General features: G+C 60.7%; 1 protein-coding gene across 2 annotated transcripts in view; it reads right to left on the reverse strand.

The window, feature by feature from the left end:
• Positions 1-16719, reverse strand: part of CAMTA1 (calmodulin binding transcription activator 1) — a 913233-nt gene that overhangs the window by 73497 nt on the left and 823017 nt on the right. For both annotated transcript variants that reach the window (XM_055083802.1, XM_028487894.2), the window contains 2 exons: positions 16025-16151; positions 10329-10463 (listed from right to left, as the gene is read on the reverse strand). In XM_055083802.1, coding sequence (XP_054939777.1) covers positions 10329-10463; positions 16025-16151 — 262 coding nt within the window. The remainder of the gene's footprint in view (positions 1-10328; positions 10464-16024; positions 16152-16719) is intronic.

The following is a 16719-nucleotide window of genomic DNA, read 5'->3' on the forward strand; positions in this document are numbered from 1 at the left end:
GCTTGGCTCGGGGGAAGAGGATGGTGGAGAAGGGAGGAGCAGGGATGAAGGATGTTTCTAGCTCCGGAGGCCCCATCGGATGCAGCATAACCGTAGTAGAGAGAAGAGGCACAGAGGACGGCTCTCACTGTGTGGAGGTCAGGAGCCGGTGGATATGGGGTCAGACCACTATGTATGATCCTCTCGGCATCGCCTGCTCACTGCGTGTCTGCGTCCTCATCTGTAGGATGGGGGACCTCACAGGTAGTTGGGAAGTTTGAGTGAATCGATACGCGTGAACCCTTCGCGGATAGGGCCTGGCAGGTGGTGGCACGTACGTGTCAGCTGCTGTAACCCCTGGGTGGACAGCTCTGTGCCAACAGGTCTGCCAGCTCTCCCTCGTGTCTCAAGACCAAGGGATGCAGTTTGGGTGCCGTTGAGACTACCCAAGGCGTCAGCGGCTCTTCTAAAAGTGGGTGCCGTCAAATGGGGTGAGGGCCCATCTCGGACCTGGGCAGGAGAAAGGACCCTCGGGGGACCTCTCCACCTGCTGATGTCAGGACTGGCCCAGGGCCTCGGCCGGCTGGTTTCTCACCTGCCCTGTGTCCCGGCTTCCGGAGTCTGTGAGTCTGGCTGTGGGACGGAGAAGGGGAAGTGCGTGGAGGGGGCAGGGCACACGCTGATCTGGAGTCGGAAGGGCTTCTGTCTTGATTGGGCAGTGGTTTGGGGCAAGTCGCCGCTCTTCTGGGGGCCCAGGTTCCTTCCAGAGGGATGAGGAGTTTGGACAATGCGACAACCATTTCTTTCAAGTTCTAACTCTCGAAGATTCTGATGTATCAACTATTTCCACTCTGCCACGGATTTTTTTAAATGTCTCCCATTATTAAGTATGGAACATCTGACACATACGTGCCTGTCACTTTTTTTTCCCTCAAGCAAAGGACTTTAAGTTCACAAGTGGAACATGTCATCAGTGGAGGGAGCTGGGCTTCAGCCTATCAGGCTCTTGTGAATGTCTCGTTGTCACAGAGGCGGGAGACAAGGTCAGTCGCTGGGCTGCTTGGAGAGGATCAGAAACGTGTGTATTTGGGGGAGTTTTTAAAAGGAGAGGGCTTGTGCTCGCCCCACCCAGAGGCTGGGATCTGGATCCTTGGTAGGGGAGGTGGGGATCTCCTCTCATCCAGCTCCAGGACCTCCAGGACCCCGCTTCCTTCTGGAGGCCACACCAGCCCCCGCCTGGCCCGCGGCCCCTTCTCCTTGCTCACGGGCGATGTCCTGGGTCTCCCCGTCTCAGGGCCGTTGCTGCCACTCGCTGGGTAGACAGATCAGCATCTCCATTATTTTCCAGGGAGGTGCATTCCGGGGTCGGATCCTAGGAAAGGCTAAGGAAACCTGCAAAACGCTGGCCTGAACTGGCCTTCTGCCCGGGCCGGCTGGGCTTTCTGGGACCCCCAGCTCTGCCAAGGCCTTTCTCCGAGGCCATGCCCCCTGAAGCACAGCTGACCCGCGTCTAAATGACGTGGTGGATAATGGGAGTCCGACGTAACAGATTTAGGAGGCAGCAGACTGCCAGGCGGCCGTTGGGCCCATCTGCAGGATTCCCGCATTCCCGCCACAACCAGCGGCCGGGGGCTGAGAGCCGTCTCCACTGGGTCTGACATCCACACACCGTTTGGCGGGTGAGTCACAGTTTGTTCCTGCTTTGGGACTTGGCACCAGTCCCTGCACCCCAGTGGGGAGCAACTGGGAGGGAGTTTGTCCCTGGGACTCAGAGCAGGTGTGGATGTCTCCCTGAGCCCGGGGCCAGGGAAGCTGCCTCTCTGGGGCCCGCAGACCTGTGGGATGGTTTTCTGGGCCAACAGCAGAAGGCAAGGCAGGAAAGGCAGGGGCAGGAAAGGCAGGGCCCGGGGCTTTTTCTCTGGCCGCCCGAGGAGGGGTGGGGGCACAAGATCTCCCGGGCCAGGTCTTTCCTGTCCCAGCCTGGGGAGAGTCAGGGATCTGAGCTCAGAGACAGGCTTCCAGACTTCTCAGCCACTTCTCTGGGTTCTTTAAATTCACGGAGCTCCCTCCTGCCGTGGGATCTTCCTACACGTGGTTTCCTCTGCCTGGAATGCTCTTCTCCCCTTCTCCTGGTATTAACACGGCTGCCACATCCTTTTCCTTGAAACACCCTCTTCTCCTGGCCTCCCGGCGATCACATCCTCCCCATCTTCCTCCTCTCGCTGGATGCTTCTTCTCCTTTGCCGGCAACTTTCCTGCTTGACATTTAAATACTGGGGGAGCCCATGCTTGGCCCTGTGCCCTCTCCTCTCCTTTATCCACCCTCCTTCATGGAGCAACTGCCTCTAGACCCGTGGCTTTAAATTCCATTGCTGAGCTGATGACATCTAAATGTTATCTCCTTTCTGGGCCCCTCCTTGGCCTGCAGACTTTCAAACCCAACTGTACCCTTGGCAACTCTAATAGGCTGTCAACCAGAATATGACCAAAACCCACTCGAGATTCCCTCTCTCCCACCTTCTTCAGAGTCCTCCGTCTCAGGAAATGGTCCCCTGTCCCCCACCATTGTTTAAGCCCCAAATCTAGGCACCACCCACCCTTCTCTTGCTCATCGTCCGGGTCCAGATCATCACCAGGGCCCCCGACGCCACCCCCGGCTGCTCACCGTCCGGGTCCAGATCATCACCAGGGCCCCCGGCTCTACCCCCAGCGGCTCACCGTCCGGGTCCAGATCATCACCAGGGCCCCCGACTCCACCCCCACGAAGTGCCCCGACTGTCTCTTGGGATTCATCATTGCCGGCCTCGTCGGAGCCGCTCTCATCTCTTGCCCGCGCTGATGCAAGAGCGCCCGGGGTGGCCGCCCTGTGAGTAGAGACACGATTCATGCTCCAGACAGCAGCCGGGGTGGGGGCGGAGGGCTCCTGGAAACAGAACTGAGCGTGTCACCTCACTGGCTAATAACCCTCCCGCTGTCCTCAGGATCAAGTCCCAGCCCCCCCGCCCTGGCTGATGGGCCCCCGGAGGCCCGGCCCCTTCTCGTTCCGCTGCACCTCCCCTTAGCCCGCTCACCGCGCGGCCCCTACACATCAGGCTCCGTGTCTCCCAGGGAACTCTGTTCCGTGATCCCCTCGGCCTGGAACGTCCTTCCCAGGATCTTCGCGTGTGCGTCCTTCCTGACGGGGCGCCTCCCCAGAGGGGCCTCCGCCGGCCGCCGGCCTCAAGCAGCCACCCTGGCCCCCCTCGACCAGGCTGCCTGCGGTACGTGCCCCGATATTTCCTCTGTGAGGTGTTTGTTATCTCTCTCCCGCCTCTAGAATGTAAACGCCACGAGAACGAAGGTCCCCCAGAGTCAGAGCGGTACCTGGTGATGCAAGAAGGAACGGCCCTCGTGGAAGGAGGCGAGAGGAGAGGCCGGGAGCCGGAGGAGGATATGCAAAAACATTTGGGCGAGTCAAGGTGGGGGCAGAGGGGCTGGAGAGAAGTAGGAGAAATGAGGGAGAGAAGGCCACTAGGACGGGGACGGGTTTGCGGGGCTGGACGGGAGCAGGGGGTCTCAGGAATGACTCTGGGTTTCCTGGGGTGCGCTTTCCGCCGAGGTTGTAGGAGGTATAGGGTCGGGAGGGGGCGCGTGGCAACAAGAGAACAATTGTGAGTAACGTTTGGGACACGTGGACTTGCCCAAGAAAACCGGAGCAGCGATGTCCGGGGGCAGCTAGATGGAAGGTTCTGGATCTGAGAAGAGGCACAAAGGTGGATGTATCAGTGCACCTTTACCTTTACAGACGGTAAAGAGGGTCCTGGGCGGGGCTAAGCCCTCACGGGCAGAGGGTGAGGGAGGGGCCTGGAGACAGCACCCCAGGGCCTGCCGGGTCTTTAATCCACTGGATGATTTCCAGCACCTCGGACCCCAGGCACCACCTCCTCCCCTTGTGAAGCCCCCTGACCCTAGGCTCTGAGATCCCACCCTCTTCTGTGTCCCTCCGACTCCCCCGACTTCTCCTGCTCAGTCTCCGGCACCAGCTCCTCCTTCTGGAATGTTCTGTTAACGTTCACGTAGCCTGCGCTCTCCAGGGCCTCTCTCTCCTCCCTCTGCCTCAGAACGTGACCTTATTCGGAAATAGGGTCTTGGTAGTTAGTTAATTACAGATGTAACTAGTTTAAGGTGAATTCATTGGATTGGGTGGGGCCCTAATCCGATGACCCGTGTCCTTGTAAGAAGAGAAAACAGAGACACAGAGACACACAGAGAAGGAAGACGCCACGTGACGACGGAGGCAGAGGCTGGAGTTACGTTGCCACCAGCCGAGGAGCGCCAAGGGTTGCCAGCGGCCCCCGGAAGCTGGAAGAGGCAAGAAGGATTCTCCCTTAGAGCCTTCAGAGGGAGCATGGCCCTGCCAGCACCAGGGCCGCTAGCACGTCCAGCCTCTAGAACTGCCAGGAAACTCATGCAACAGTCAAGGATAAGTTGGTTGATATTGACCATCGGAGGGTCTGAGCCTCCCACCTTCGCGCCTCAGGATGAGCCACCTGCGCCCCGGTGGCCGGAAGCTGCCCCCCGCGGGAGCGGCCACGCCTGCCGGAGCTCCGGGTCTTCGCCCACTGGTTTTTACTTTGCTACCTGCCCCAACAGCCAGGATGAGGGCCCAGGGGCTGTCTCCTCGGCCTCTGCAGATGCTGGGCTTGCCGTTTCTCTGCAGGGCACCATCTGTCACTGATGCAAGGAGGCGGGTGAGGCCCAGCCCCAAGGTGACCCATCCCTGCCACCCAGATCCATTCGGTGTGGCCCCGGCCGCAAGCCGCAGGAGATCACGTCTCCGGGAGACATCTGAGCACCAGGCCCCTTGGTTTCTGCCTCAGGAGGGCTAAGGACACCCACCCCCACCTGTAAGGATGTGGACCCCACAGCGCACAGAGACACTGTGAGGAGGGAGCCTGTGCTTTGGAGCGAGGCCCTGGCTGGGTAGCTGCAGCTCAGACCAGAGGCCCTTCCTGCCACTCAGCTTCACGTCCCAAGTATAAGAATGGCTCAAACCAGTTTCTGCCACGACCGACTTATCTCTTAGGTCCCCTCTAGGTAAAGAAATACCCAGACACCCAAGAGTTAACCCACCGGAGCGTGCCCCAGACCCCACTCTAGGTGAATGCCAGAAGATTCTCCGCAGTGCCCCTTCTTACTTACAGAGAAGACCCCTGCATCCAAGCTTCTGAAGCTCCTTCAAAGTGCTCCCAGAGGCAGGAGGGCGTAGGCCCTCGGGGCACTGACTTTGCCTGTGGTTCAAGGCGCTCTCCAAAGTCAAGACCGTTCACTGATGCTCTATGTCTGATCTAAAAGACTCTCCTGAATTTTGTATTCTACCCCATGAAACAAACTGTATTCGTTTCAGTAAAACAGTGGCATTTAAAATTCACTACAACTTAACATTTGCTCCTCTCCCCACATTATCTGGTAACAGTGATACACTTTCTGTCTGGCTCTGTTGATGTTCTCCCATGTGGACAGTTCATCACGGGCCCGGAGGAGGGTGACTGGCAGGCGGGCTGGGGGATCTGCAGGATGGAGGGAGCCCGGCCAGGAGGAGCCAGCAAGGTACACTCATCTGAAAGCCCTGGAGTGTCCTCACTGGAGGGAGGAAGCATCCAGAAGCTTCCCAGGGGCCATTCTCACAGCTGGAGTGGCCCCTCCTGGCTGCCCCTGGGCTGCACCCTCGGCCTCTGGCTCAGTGTGTGGTCTCCCACTCCTGGTGGTTGGAGGCCGCTATTAGAAACCAGCCAGCAGGGGAGAGGCTGGCAGGAACGTGGCCACGTGCCAGGGACAGGCAGCTGGGAGGCGGGGGGGGAAGGGGGGGTAGACAGAGCTGGGGACCCTTCCAGCTACACATCTTCCATCTATTAGCACAGACGCGTTGGTCACAGAAGACCAAACCAGGAGGCCAAATCTTGCTTTTCCTTCTCTCCACCTCCTTACAGGGGGCAAGGCTCCCACCTTCCCACGCCTCTAACCCGGCGCCAGGCTGCCCCAGAGGCTGGCTTTGCCAGATACCCTCCTCTGGCCCCGGTGAGCCGGAGGCCAGGCTGCCAGGGGTGTCCGCCTTTCCCCAGGGCTTCATATGCCGAAGCAGGCACCTGGACGAGGAGATGTGAGTTCCTGCTCCCTCCCTCTGCCTGAGATTACAAGGTCCCTCCCCCACCCGCGGGTGGCAGGAGACCTGCCCAGGTGGCTGACTGGCTGAGCCCAAGAAAGCTGCATCCGTGTATCCCACCAATCGTCTCACTCAGGCAGGAGGCTCAGCTGCCCGGGAGGCAGTTGAAAATAGAGTCTGAGAATAAGCGGCTTAGTCCGGTTTGGAGGGGGGCCCGGCTGGGTAGGGGTGGGCCGGGACCTTGGGGGGCATCAGCTGGTTGCAAGGGAAAGAACCAGGCGCCCAGAAGTTCCGCTCACCTTTCTTCCAGGGACAGGGATCCCTTAAAGGTGTCCTAGTGCCCTTGGCCAGATGTGCACCCCACCCCCTCGCTCCAGAGCCACAGGGTAAAAGGTGGCCTGGGTTTATTCTTTTTGCAAACACAGGCCCAGGCGAGGCCGTCTAAACACACGGCACAGCCTCCCCACACTCAGCACAGCCCTGGCTGTTTGTGTCCCCAGGACCCATGGCAGGCAGAGGGGGCATTTCCCAGAGGCCCTCAGAAAACGGTCCCGGGGTAAACGGGCGGTTTGACTGCCTCTTGCCTGGAAGAGGTCCCGCTGCGCCCCAAAGGCACAGCTGACCCACCCCGGACCACTCTGGGGTCCTGATGCAAGAGGCCTCGGGAAATTTGTTCTGAATCTGGACCTCTGGGGGAAGAGATGGTGAAGCGGGTAGTTCCCAGAGCCCCTTGGCTAGAGGAAGCGTCTGTTCCACAGCCTGGGGCCCTTGCTGCCTCCTCTCCCTGGGACACTCGTTCCCATCCCTCTCAGCCTGGCTGAGGCCTGCTCAGGCTGGAGGTCTCAGTGGAAGAGTCACTTCCTCCTGGAAAAGCCTTCGTGAACACTGGGCTGGAGGAAGCTCTCTTGATGTGCCCCGTGGGCACTTATCCGTTCGTGCATTCACTCCTTCTTAAGACAAACAGGTACTGTGGCCCGCAATCTGCCAGCCTGTAGGGCCTGTGTCCTCTAGAGGTCACAGTGCAGGGGCTGGGGAGGATGGGCACGTCCCCTAAGTCTGGGAGAAGCGCTGCAGCTCCCGAGACCCAGAAGACTGTGCTCCCCCCAAAGTCGGCCTGGAGCGGGTAGGTGCCCGACGGCAGCGCCCCCTCCTCCCTGTTCTCCCTCCTCCCCCCCCCCCCGTTTCCATGCTTGTCTCCGCCTGGATGGCTGTGTCCAACTGAGATTTTGGGGGACACGGGGCCCCTGCGCCCATGACCCTCCGCGGGGACCATCGCCTCCCGCCCGGCCAGGCTGTTCAGACAAAGGCTGCGCCACCGCGGCTGCTGCTGCGCGCGCGGATTCGGTTCCGCGTGCCCCACCCCAGCCTTTAGTCTGGCAAACAAATCCATTTTTTTAAACAAATGAAAGCTGAAATCTCTTCCCAAACACTTCTCCCCCGCTGGGATGGAGGGAGGAGCAAAGAGCGCCCCCAGGGTGGCAAGCAGGGCGACGGGCGGGGGTGGAGTGGGGCGGGCCGGGAGCGCGCGCGGCCCTGGCGGCACGTCCCCGTTCTCTCCCCTGGGCTGGGGAGGGCCGAGCCGTGCCGCAGTCCGTGGGGCGGGCGCGGGCGCAACCCGCCCAGCGCTCCGCGCAGGGCCCCTGCATTGCAGCTGCGCCGGGCGTGCGCGCGTGCGTGTGCGCGCACGCGCGCGCGCGTGCGTATGTCCGTGCGTGCGCCTGCGTGTGCACGCGCGCCGCCCGGCCGCCGCGCCCCGGTTCGCTCGGCGCTGCTGTCCCCTCGCCCCCTCCCGTTCCACCGCCGCCCCTCCCCCTGGCCGCAGCGCGCGCACCTCCACGTCCCCGCGGCTCTAACTGAGCACTTGCCCGGTAACCTTGGGGGCGGGAGGGGCAGAGAGGGAAGGAGCTGCGGAACGCGAGGAGAGGGGAGAGGAGAGGAAGGCTTCGGACAGCCTGGTCGCCGCAGCATCTTCTTCCACCCACTTCTTCACTGCCAGGCCACAGGGTTGGCCAGAGCCCGGGGGACCGCCACCCTCTGGGCCGTCCCGGCTGTCCCCTTTGCACTGGGTGGATTATGACCCTGGCCCTGCGGCTGCGGTTCCGCTCCCCTCGCCCCCACCGTTATTCTGTATCAGGCTGGTGAAATGCTGGGAAAATGATCCTTGGGTAGATAAGTCACTTGTACTCATTTTTGGGGGTGGGGAGGGGGGGATGGAAAAGAACCAGGAGAGGGTAGTTTTACTCTTCCACCCTGGAAGGGTGGGGGGGTCTCACGGTTCCTCTGCCCTGGCCCCCCTTCCCCTCCCACTATTGAAAGGATGCCTGGCCAAGCCCAAAGGGAAAGAGATTCATGGGGTCCTTCGGGGCCCCCATCTGCTCTCTGTAGGGGGGTGGCCCTGCCTCGTCTCTTCCCCAACTCCTGTCATCGCTCCTGTGTATTCTGCCAGGGGCTGGGGGGATGCTTATTTCAGCTGGAGGCCTGTGGAGCTCAGAGCTCCAAGCGCAGGCAGAGAGGGCTGCTGGGGAGCAGGTGTCCTGTTTGGCCGAGGACTCGGGGGCGTGCTTGTCACGAAGCAGTTAAGGTGGCTTCCCTTCCCCATGATCTCTATCATAGCATCCTCTCCTGCCGGCAACCTCCTGGTACAGCCTGCCCTCTGGGCTTCCGGGGGACGGTTGATGTTTCCTGTGCTCCGAGGCAAGGCACTGCCTGACTAGACTTGGCTTTCTGAAGGGCTCCGTCTTCCAGGCAGGTCCGACACTGCCTGGCCCCTGCATCCTGCAGTGCACCCTGCTGAAGTGACCTGGTCACTGAGGGAGAGCCAGGGCTCTGCAGAGTTCCCTGTTCCCTTTCCCATTTGTTCTGCAAAACTGAAACCGGATTTCCTGAACGGGAGCCCCTGGTCACCCTGCCCTTCTCTGTTACATCCGGCAGGTCATCGTCACGGCGCCGGCTGGCTTCAGCCTCGGCCAGGGTGGCTGGCAAGGCCAGCCTGGAGCTCCCAGGTGGCCACTGCCAGGGTGCAGATGCCTGCTGACCCAAAGCCACCTCTGGGAACAGCTCAGAGGGTTCAGTGGCCAGGGCGGCTGCCAGGCACCCCGTCACTGCTGGGGCCGGAGCTGGGATGAGGCAGAGATTTACACACTGGGTGGCCCAGGAAAGCTGCCTAAGGCGTGTGCCCAAGCCCGGAGAGCCTCCAGCGACCAGCAGCAAGGGGTGGTCTGAGAGGGGAGAAGGCAAAGGCCTGCTGTGGATGGGGGAGGGGAGCTTAAGGAACTGACCCCCACAGAGGGCCTGGGTCAGCTTAGCTGAGACCCAACACCTTGGGCCGGCAACGTCTCCAGCAAGGTACCCCACAGCCGGGCACCTCTGCGGCTGCCCTGATACTAAGGGCGGGTGTAAGCCGTCCCTCCACCCTGTCCCGGTGCCCAGAGCAGACCATCAGCTCAGCCCCGCCAGGCCAACTCTGGGGCTTCCCCTGGGTATGCCTGGGTCTGGAAGGGCAGCCTCTGCAACTTTGCTCTGCAGAGCCTCTGGCGCCCCAGGGGGAGCAGCCACCGCTCGGCACCCCCGTGCAGCAGGCCAGCGGCTCTCAGAGAAGCATCCTTGGCCGTCACGTCCTGCCTCCTGCCTTGGAGCCTCCGGGGGCTCCCTGGCCCTCGGCCCTCAGCTGGGTGGGGGAGGGCTTCCATGAGAAGGTGTGGCTCCCGATCCCTGAAGGGCAGAAGCACTCATCGCACAGCCTTGAAGTCCAGGCCTTGGAATCCGAAAGGAGCCCAGCCTGGGCTGCCTTCCCCCAGCCTCGCCCATTGCTGTTGCCTCTGAGAGGCTCCGGGCTTGGTGACGGCCTCCAGGAGCTCTCCCTCTGCTTCTGGAAACTGCCCTGGGGCTGGGGGTGGGGCAGCAGGGGATGCCTGGACCCTGCTGCCCCAGCTCTGTCCGGAGAGGGGCCTCTCAGCAGCTCAGGGGCTTGTCTGGCCGCTCGGACGCCCTGGCAAGCCCTGGGTCCAAGCTCACCTACTCCCTCTGTCCCAGGGAAAGACCGAGATTGAGGGTGGGGACGAGCTGGTCCTCTCGAGGTGAGACTTGCACCCTAGCAGCAGAAGTTAGGAAACCTGGATGCGTCCTCCTTTTTCACACCTTGCACACAGGGTTCCCAAGTGTCCCTCTCCCTTGGGGCCTGGCAAGGTGACCCGAGCGCCGTTCTTACCGTCCAGTGACAGCCAGTCGTGCTGGGAGGATGGGAGCGCGGGCAGGGCCCGAGCTTTGTACTCAAACACCACTGAGTTGGAGATGATCTGGTTGTTGAAGGCAACTTGTAGGGTCACAAGACCAGTGTCATGGGCTGAAAGCAAAAGAAAGCGCTGTCAGGGAGGGAGGGGGGCGGGGCATGGGCACCCTCCAGCCTCACGTACCCACCCAAGGGCCGGGAGGACCCTCTCCGCGCTGCCCTTCATGGATTAGCCCTGCCTGGGCCTGCTCATTCCTCGAGGTCACAATGCGGGGGGAGGGCGTTTAGGTGCAGGATTTGCGTTGGACTCCTTTGTGCTTATTTCTCTGTTTCGCCTTTTCCTGCAAGCTTGTCCTGACTCACTCAGCATGGCCTTCTGTGTATTTTCAGAAGTTCTTCTGCATCCCCCATGAAGGCGAGAGCTTCGTCTGTGCCCGTTACTCTGAGCCCGGTGGCGCTGGGCTGGAGGCTGGCGTAAACCTTGCGTCTCCCCCACCCCCCCCACCGCCTGGATGTCAAGCTTCGGGAATACCGGCCCTTATGGGCCTTGTGAGCTTCTCTGACCCCGACACGGGGCCCAGCGGAAGCTATTGGTTGAGTAACGCCGGGGACATTCTCACTGTTCCCAAGAGGAGAGCCTACCCGTGGCAGAGAGACCTGCTTCATTTCTGGGGGTGAGGCTGCTTTTGAAGTCTTGGGGGCCGGTGGGTGTATGCAGGCTGCTCCGCCCCGCCGGGCCTCAGCCTCTGGTAGACAGAAGGGTTCTGTGCTCTCTGCCCTGCTTTTCTGGAACCAGCGCCCAGGGCCTCCCCAGGACAGAGTTCCAGGGAGGACGCACCCGGGGATCGCGTTACTGTTTGGGCTCTTGGTTTTCCGAAGCTTAGACTGGAGGAAGCTGTCCAAGTCAGCTGCTCCCCGGGGCAGAGTAAAGCTCTGGCTTCCCTCCGAGGTCTTCTGATGCAGCCCTCGCTGCCCACGGGAAAACCACCTCACTGAGGTGTGGCCTCTCTCCACCCCAGGTGTATGTGTTACGCAATGGTCCCCAGGGCAGGTCTTCGGGAAGTCATTGCCCCAAGATGACCAGTGTGTTTTTCTCCCTGTGCTTTCCACCCTGGTGTGGTCCCTCGGCTCCAGATCACAAGCTGGCTCCGTGGTGGGTGGGATACCACTGGAGCTCCTGTCGCGCCTCTCTGGGCAGGGGGCCCCAGCCAAGTCCAGACCTCCCTAGGCTCTGATGGCGTCCCCAGGCAGATCTCCAAGCTCGTGGTCACTCGCCTTCCCTGGAGATTTGCCTGGTTTACCAACAGGAGGGCAGGGCGTCAGCAAACGCCCCATCAGAGCCCACTCAGCTCTGCTCCTCTGGGCAAGTCTGCTGCCTCTTGCCGGCCCCTGGGGAGCTCAAGCCTTCTCTGTACCAGACATTCCGGCTGGAGGGTCCTCCTCACCTGCTGCTCATCTGCCACCATCTCCTGGCACGTGTACAACCTGCCGTGACGCCGGAACGGTGGCAGATCCAAAGGCAACCCATCCTTCCCCAGAGAGACAGAGCGAAGAGGACCTGTCATGGTCTCCCGGGTCCCAGCCCAGCAGCCCAGCGCATGCAGGCCTGCCACCCAGGACATTTCCTGGACTCACTTTCCCTCCCCCGCATTCAGTCCGTCAGCAAGTCCTGGGTCCATTTACTTCTCTCCATCCTGATGGCCACCACGGTACCCAAGCTGCCATCATGTCTTGCCTAGATGCCTGGACTCCTGCATTAGCCTCCTGCCCAGGGCACCCTCAGCACACCTGAGACCTACCTGTCCTGCTGGGATGGTGTTAGGGTGGGGGGCACACTCCAAAGCCTCCACAGGAAATCAGCGGGAGTGTGTTGCCCAAGGGAGCCCTCCTCCTTAAATCGGGAAAGGTTACCCCTCTGCCGCTTCCTATGGTTTTCCTGCTTCTTTCTTCCCACCTACAATCCATTCTCCCACACACCCAGATTCATCTTTGAAAGACATGATTTAGATCAAGCCACCCCCCACTTAAAACTAATGGCTTCCATTGCAGGTACAACCTAATCAGACTCCTTCTTATGACTTAGAAGGATGGACATGATTTGTTCTCTGCCATCTTCTCCAACCTAGCCATCTCCAACTCACCCCATCCTTATATTTCTTCAACTTACCAAACCTGTTCCTGCCTCAGGGCCTTTGCACTTCCTTTGCCCTCTGCCGGATCTTTTCCCCCCATTCTCCCCATGACCAGCTCCATCTCATCATTCAGGTTGCAGCCTAATGTCCCAGACTGTGAGAGGATCTGTCCAAAGGAACGTCCCTTTTCCCAAGTTACCTTATCACATTACCATATTCTACTGTTTTCTCCAGTGATCTTGGTTATTTCTTTGTTTCCTTGTTTGGTTCTTCATCTCCTACAGTAGAATGTAAGCTCTGTGAGAGCTGGGAGCCAGTCTGTCCTGATCACCTCTTTACGCCCAGGGCCAAGGTCGGTGCCTGGCCTGTTATGGCCCCTCAATACCTGTTTGTTGAGTGAATTGCTTCAGAATGCAGTGCACTTGCTCATCTCATTTTGAATTTCATCTTTTGCCTTTGGTGACTCCAAGGATTCCAGCGTGGGGCTGTCCAGAAGCCCCCCAACAAAGGCTTTTTGTTGGGGGGCTCCCTCCTTCTTCTCCCAAGACCAGGCTGCCTTTCCTAAATCCCAGGTCCTCCTTCACCACTGCTTCACCCGAGCTCAGTGGCTTGACTTGGTTTCCTCCCTCCTGACCTTGGAACACTACTGGAATCTTGCAAGAGGCAGTTTCCACGCCTGTGTGTCTTCTGCGGCCAGTGATGGAGGGGGAGCCGCCCGGAACCATGTTCTTGGTCAGGGTCGAGTCTCCCCAGTAGTTTTGCCTGGGCATGTGCACCAGGCCGGTGGGCAGGGGCCATTTGCACCCCCGTGCTCCCGCTTCCCGTGTCATTCTAGCTCCTCAGGTGACCTGGCTTGTGCTCCCAGGCCTCCGAGCCCTTCTTTTAGGGGAGGCCAGTTTGGTTCTGGCTTCAAGTGTCCTTTCTTTAAGATCAGCTCCAGGTTCCCCAAGGCTTTGGGAGACCCAGGGAAGAGGTCCCTGAGCAGCCAGCATTGTCCCCCAGGGTGTGGCTTGTTTGCATGACCAACTCTTTCCTGGACTGAGAGCTCTTTGCGGTCAAGGTTAGAGTTAGGGGCTGGGTCCACTCCAGGAGCCTACCAGTGCCTGGCAAACTACTTGACGAATGAAGAAATGAACGAATGCAGGCAGCACCCAGTGCTGTCTTACTGAGTGACATGTTTTAGTTTGGGTCTCAAAACAAGGATGTCCTCTCTGTGGTTAGGGGTGGAACAGGGCGGGGCCCCCAGCCCACAGGCGGCCTGAGCCTCTCTGGGTCCGAGATGCGAGATGTTAGGGGAGCCTAAGCCACTAGGAGGCATAGTGACCTGGGCAGACTCTCCTGCCAGCTCTGGGGACCCAGAGATGCTCTGGGACCAGGAGAACTGCCTGCTGATACCTAAAGAGCCCTGGACCCCCTCTCCCAACTCCCCTCCCCCGACACAGGACAGAAAGAGCAAGGCCTCACTCATGAGCAGCTTCACGAATTGAGCATGTAAGCCAGGAGCTTCCTGGACCTGCCCTCATCTCAGCCCTTTGCCCATCTGGCCGGTGGTTTTTACAGATGTAGAAATGGGGACTTAGAGAATCTACCTCCGGGCTCAGGTCACCCGACGGTAACTGGCTGATCCGGGATGTGCACGATGTGACTCTGCTCCAGCACCCAGGATCTGCCAGGTCCTGGCCTGGGACACCATCCAGATGGCATGCAAAGGCCAATCTTTTTTTTTTTTTTTGGAGGGGTCAGATAACTCAGGACGGGCAAGGTCTGGGTCTTCAGCCAGGCAAGAACCAGGTACAGGAAGCGGCATCTATTTATAGGCTGGGCCAGCCTCTTTCCAGCAGCAGGTGATAAGTGGATAGTTAATAACACGCTGCCCCTCCCCCTACCTCACCAGTGGAGGTGGGGGGCTGCATTAGCCACACGCAGCCCCGAGCTGTGATAGGCTGACCCAGCCTGGCTGGCGTCAGGATGGCTGCGCTCCAGCCCCAGGAGGGCTGCTGGGAGGCTGGGAGCAGGGGGAGATGAGTGGGAGCCAGCCAGGCCGCTGGCGGGGGCAGGGCCAGCAGAGGAGGCCAGCACAGGCACCAGCCCTGGTTCCCTGGCATGTTTGCGGTGCAGAGGCCGCCGCGTTCAAGCGGAAGCTGAGTATGTGAGCCCAGCCCTGGAGCAGCGGCATTCTGCTCCGGTGGGCTGCGTCGGGAGATGGAGAGAGAGAGAGAGAAGAACGTTCCGTGTCAGCTCGGGAGCCCCAGGCTAGGGGGATGGTGCTGGGTGAGGCAGACAGCTCGGGCGGGCGGCCGGAGGTTCCAGCTGGACCACCCCAGGTGAACCAGGGCCCTGGCACGGGCCAGCTCTACTCCTGCCCTGGGGACCCCGGTCCCACTTCTCTTCCCCACCCCTAGTCCTCCACGGGGAGCGTTCTCTCTCTCTCTGTCTCTCTCCTTTTTGTAGGCTGCAGATAACACGGAGTGGGACCCTCCGCCCTCCCCACCCGCCTCCTCGTCTGCCCTTCCGTCCATCATCTGGGCCAGCTGGACGGGTCGTCCCTGGAACTAATGATGCTTGTGAGGGGCCAGCCAAGGGGGTCCTCCCAGCACCAACCCAGGGAACAGAGAACATGAGCAGGTTCCTTCGTGAACATCCACCCCATTTTGGGGATGTGCCAGGCACTTTTCGAGCCCTGGGGGACACGTGGTGACCAAGAAAGACACAGACCCTGTCCTCATGGAGCCAACAGGCCAGTGGGGAGGAGGTAATGGTCAGAGGTCAAGGGAAAGTTGACCAGACAGGGACACCAAGCTACATGGACAGTGAGGAGCCCGGCCTGAGTGACAGGGAGAAGGTCAGAGCCACGGGACGGCACCCGGGGCTCCGGTCCCTGAAAGCGAAAGGAGATGTTGTGCCCGTGCCTTCTGCTGGCCGCGGGCTGGCTGACGTCACCAGCCTCTCAAAGGAGTTTGTGTGGGTTATTCTCAGTTTGACTCCCCCTCCCCTGCGGTCTTCTGGGCCTTCTCCATCCTTCTCTGACCCGCTCTGTGCCGCAGGGGACTGGCCCCGTGGACCGCATGGCCTGGGCCCTCTTGTTCTCGTGACTTCTGTGTGGCTTCAGCTGTGCGAGGCATGGGCGGTGGGGAGAGAGGGCGGCCTTGTGGCCCCGACCCCAGACGCAGCTCCTTTCGGGGCCCTTCCGCCCACCTGGCTCTCACCAGCTCCTGTAACCCTTCGGGTGGAGGGTGATTAGAGCTTCCTGCTGTGACCAGTCCTGGGTGTGTCACCCTGGCTCACTGGTTGTCTAAGCAGTCCTCCATCAGGTTCTCTTCAAAGCCCAGCCGAGCTCACCTGTGTCCCCATCTATCATGCTAAGTGGTCCATGAGTCCAGCACAGATGCCATTATGATAGCTGACCCGGGACCCGCTGCTTCACCGTGGAGGAAAGCGAGGCTCAGAGTAATGACACAACCTGCCCCAGGTCACGCCCTCCGGGCCGACTGGGAGTCCCGCGCTCCGGGGCCCCGCCGCCTCCGCCGGGAGGCGGCCTCTCACCTGGGCAGTAGCAGCGGAGCACCCCGGGCTGAATCAGGGACGCAGGCACTGAGATCTGGTCGAACAGGCAGCTGTAATCATGGCTGGCTTCTTGCCACGGGCCTGTGATGAGAACCTTCACTCCTCCCTGCAGGGAACAGAGACCAGCGGGGGGCGGGGGTCAGGCCCGGAGGGAGGGATGAGGGACACAGGCCCCGTGGCTGCACCCCCAGCCCGTGTGCCTGTGGAAAATGCAGACTGCCGCTTCCCGTAAGCCCTACTTTCGAGAACCACTGTTTCAGGACCGTGGCAGGAAGAAGGGCCCCAGCCCTCCTCCCCCGGCTGTCTCAGGGGCCCCCAGATGCTCCTTGCCTTCCTCAGCTGGCACCCAGCACGGGGCCCAGCGGTTCGGATCCCTGACCCCCTCCTGGAAGTGGAACTTTCAGCTCCGGGCAGAAGGGAGCACAGAGTTTTTCAAGCCTCTCCCCCCAGGAGGCACCTGAGAACTGGCCGGGGGGACCGCTGAGAGGCAGTGGAGGGGAGGGAAGGGGCTTTCTCCGTCATTTGCTTGTGGACAGATTGTGTGAGCTCTGACCTACGGAAATGGGCTCGAGCATCTCAGTGGCCTCCAGGGACTGGACGTTCTGGCGGGGAGATGAGGGGAGACCCGGGATGCCCAGGGTGTGGTGGGGATAGCCAGGGGAGGAGGCAGCGAA

Source organism: Physeter macrocephalus, chromosome 3 (genome assembly GCF_002837175.3).
Source record: "Physeter macrocephalus isolate SW-GA chromosome 3, ASM283717v5, whole genome shotgun sequence".
Taxonomy (NCBI): Eukaryota; Metazoa; Chordata; class Mammalia; order Artiodactyla; family Physeteridae; genus Physeter; species Physeter macrocephalus.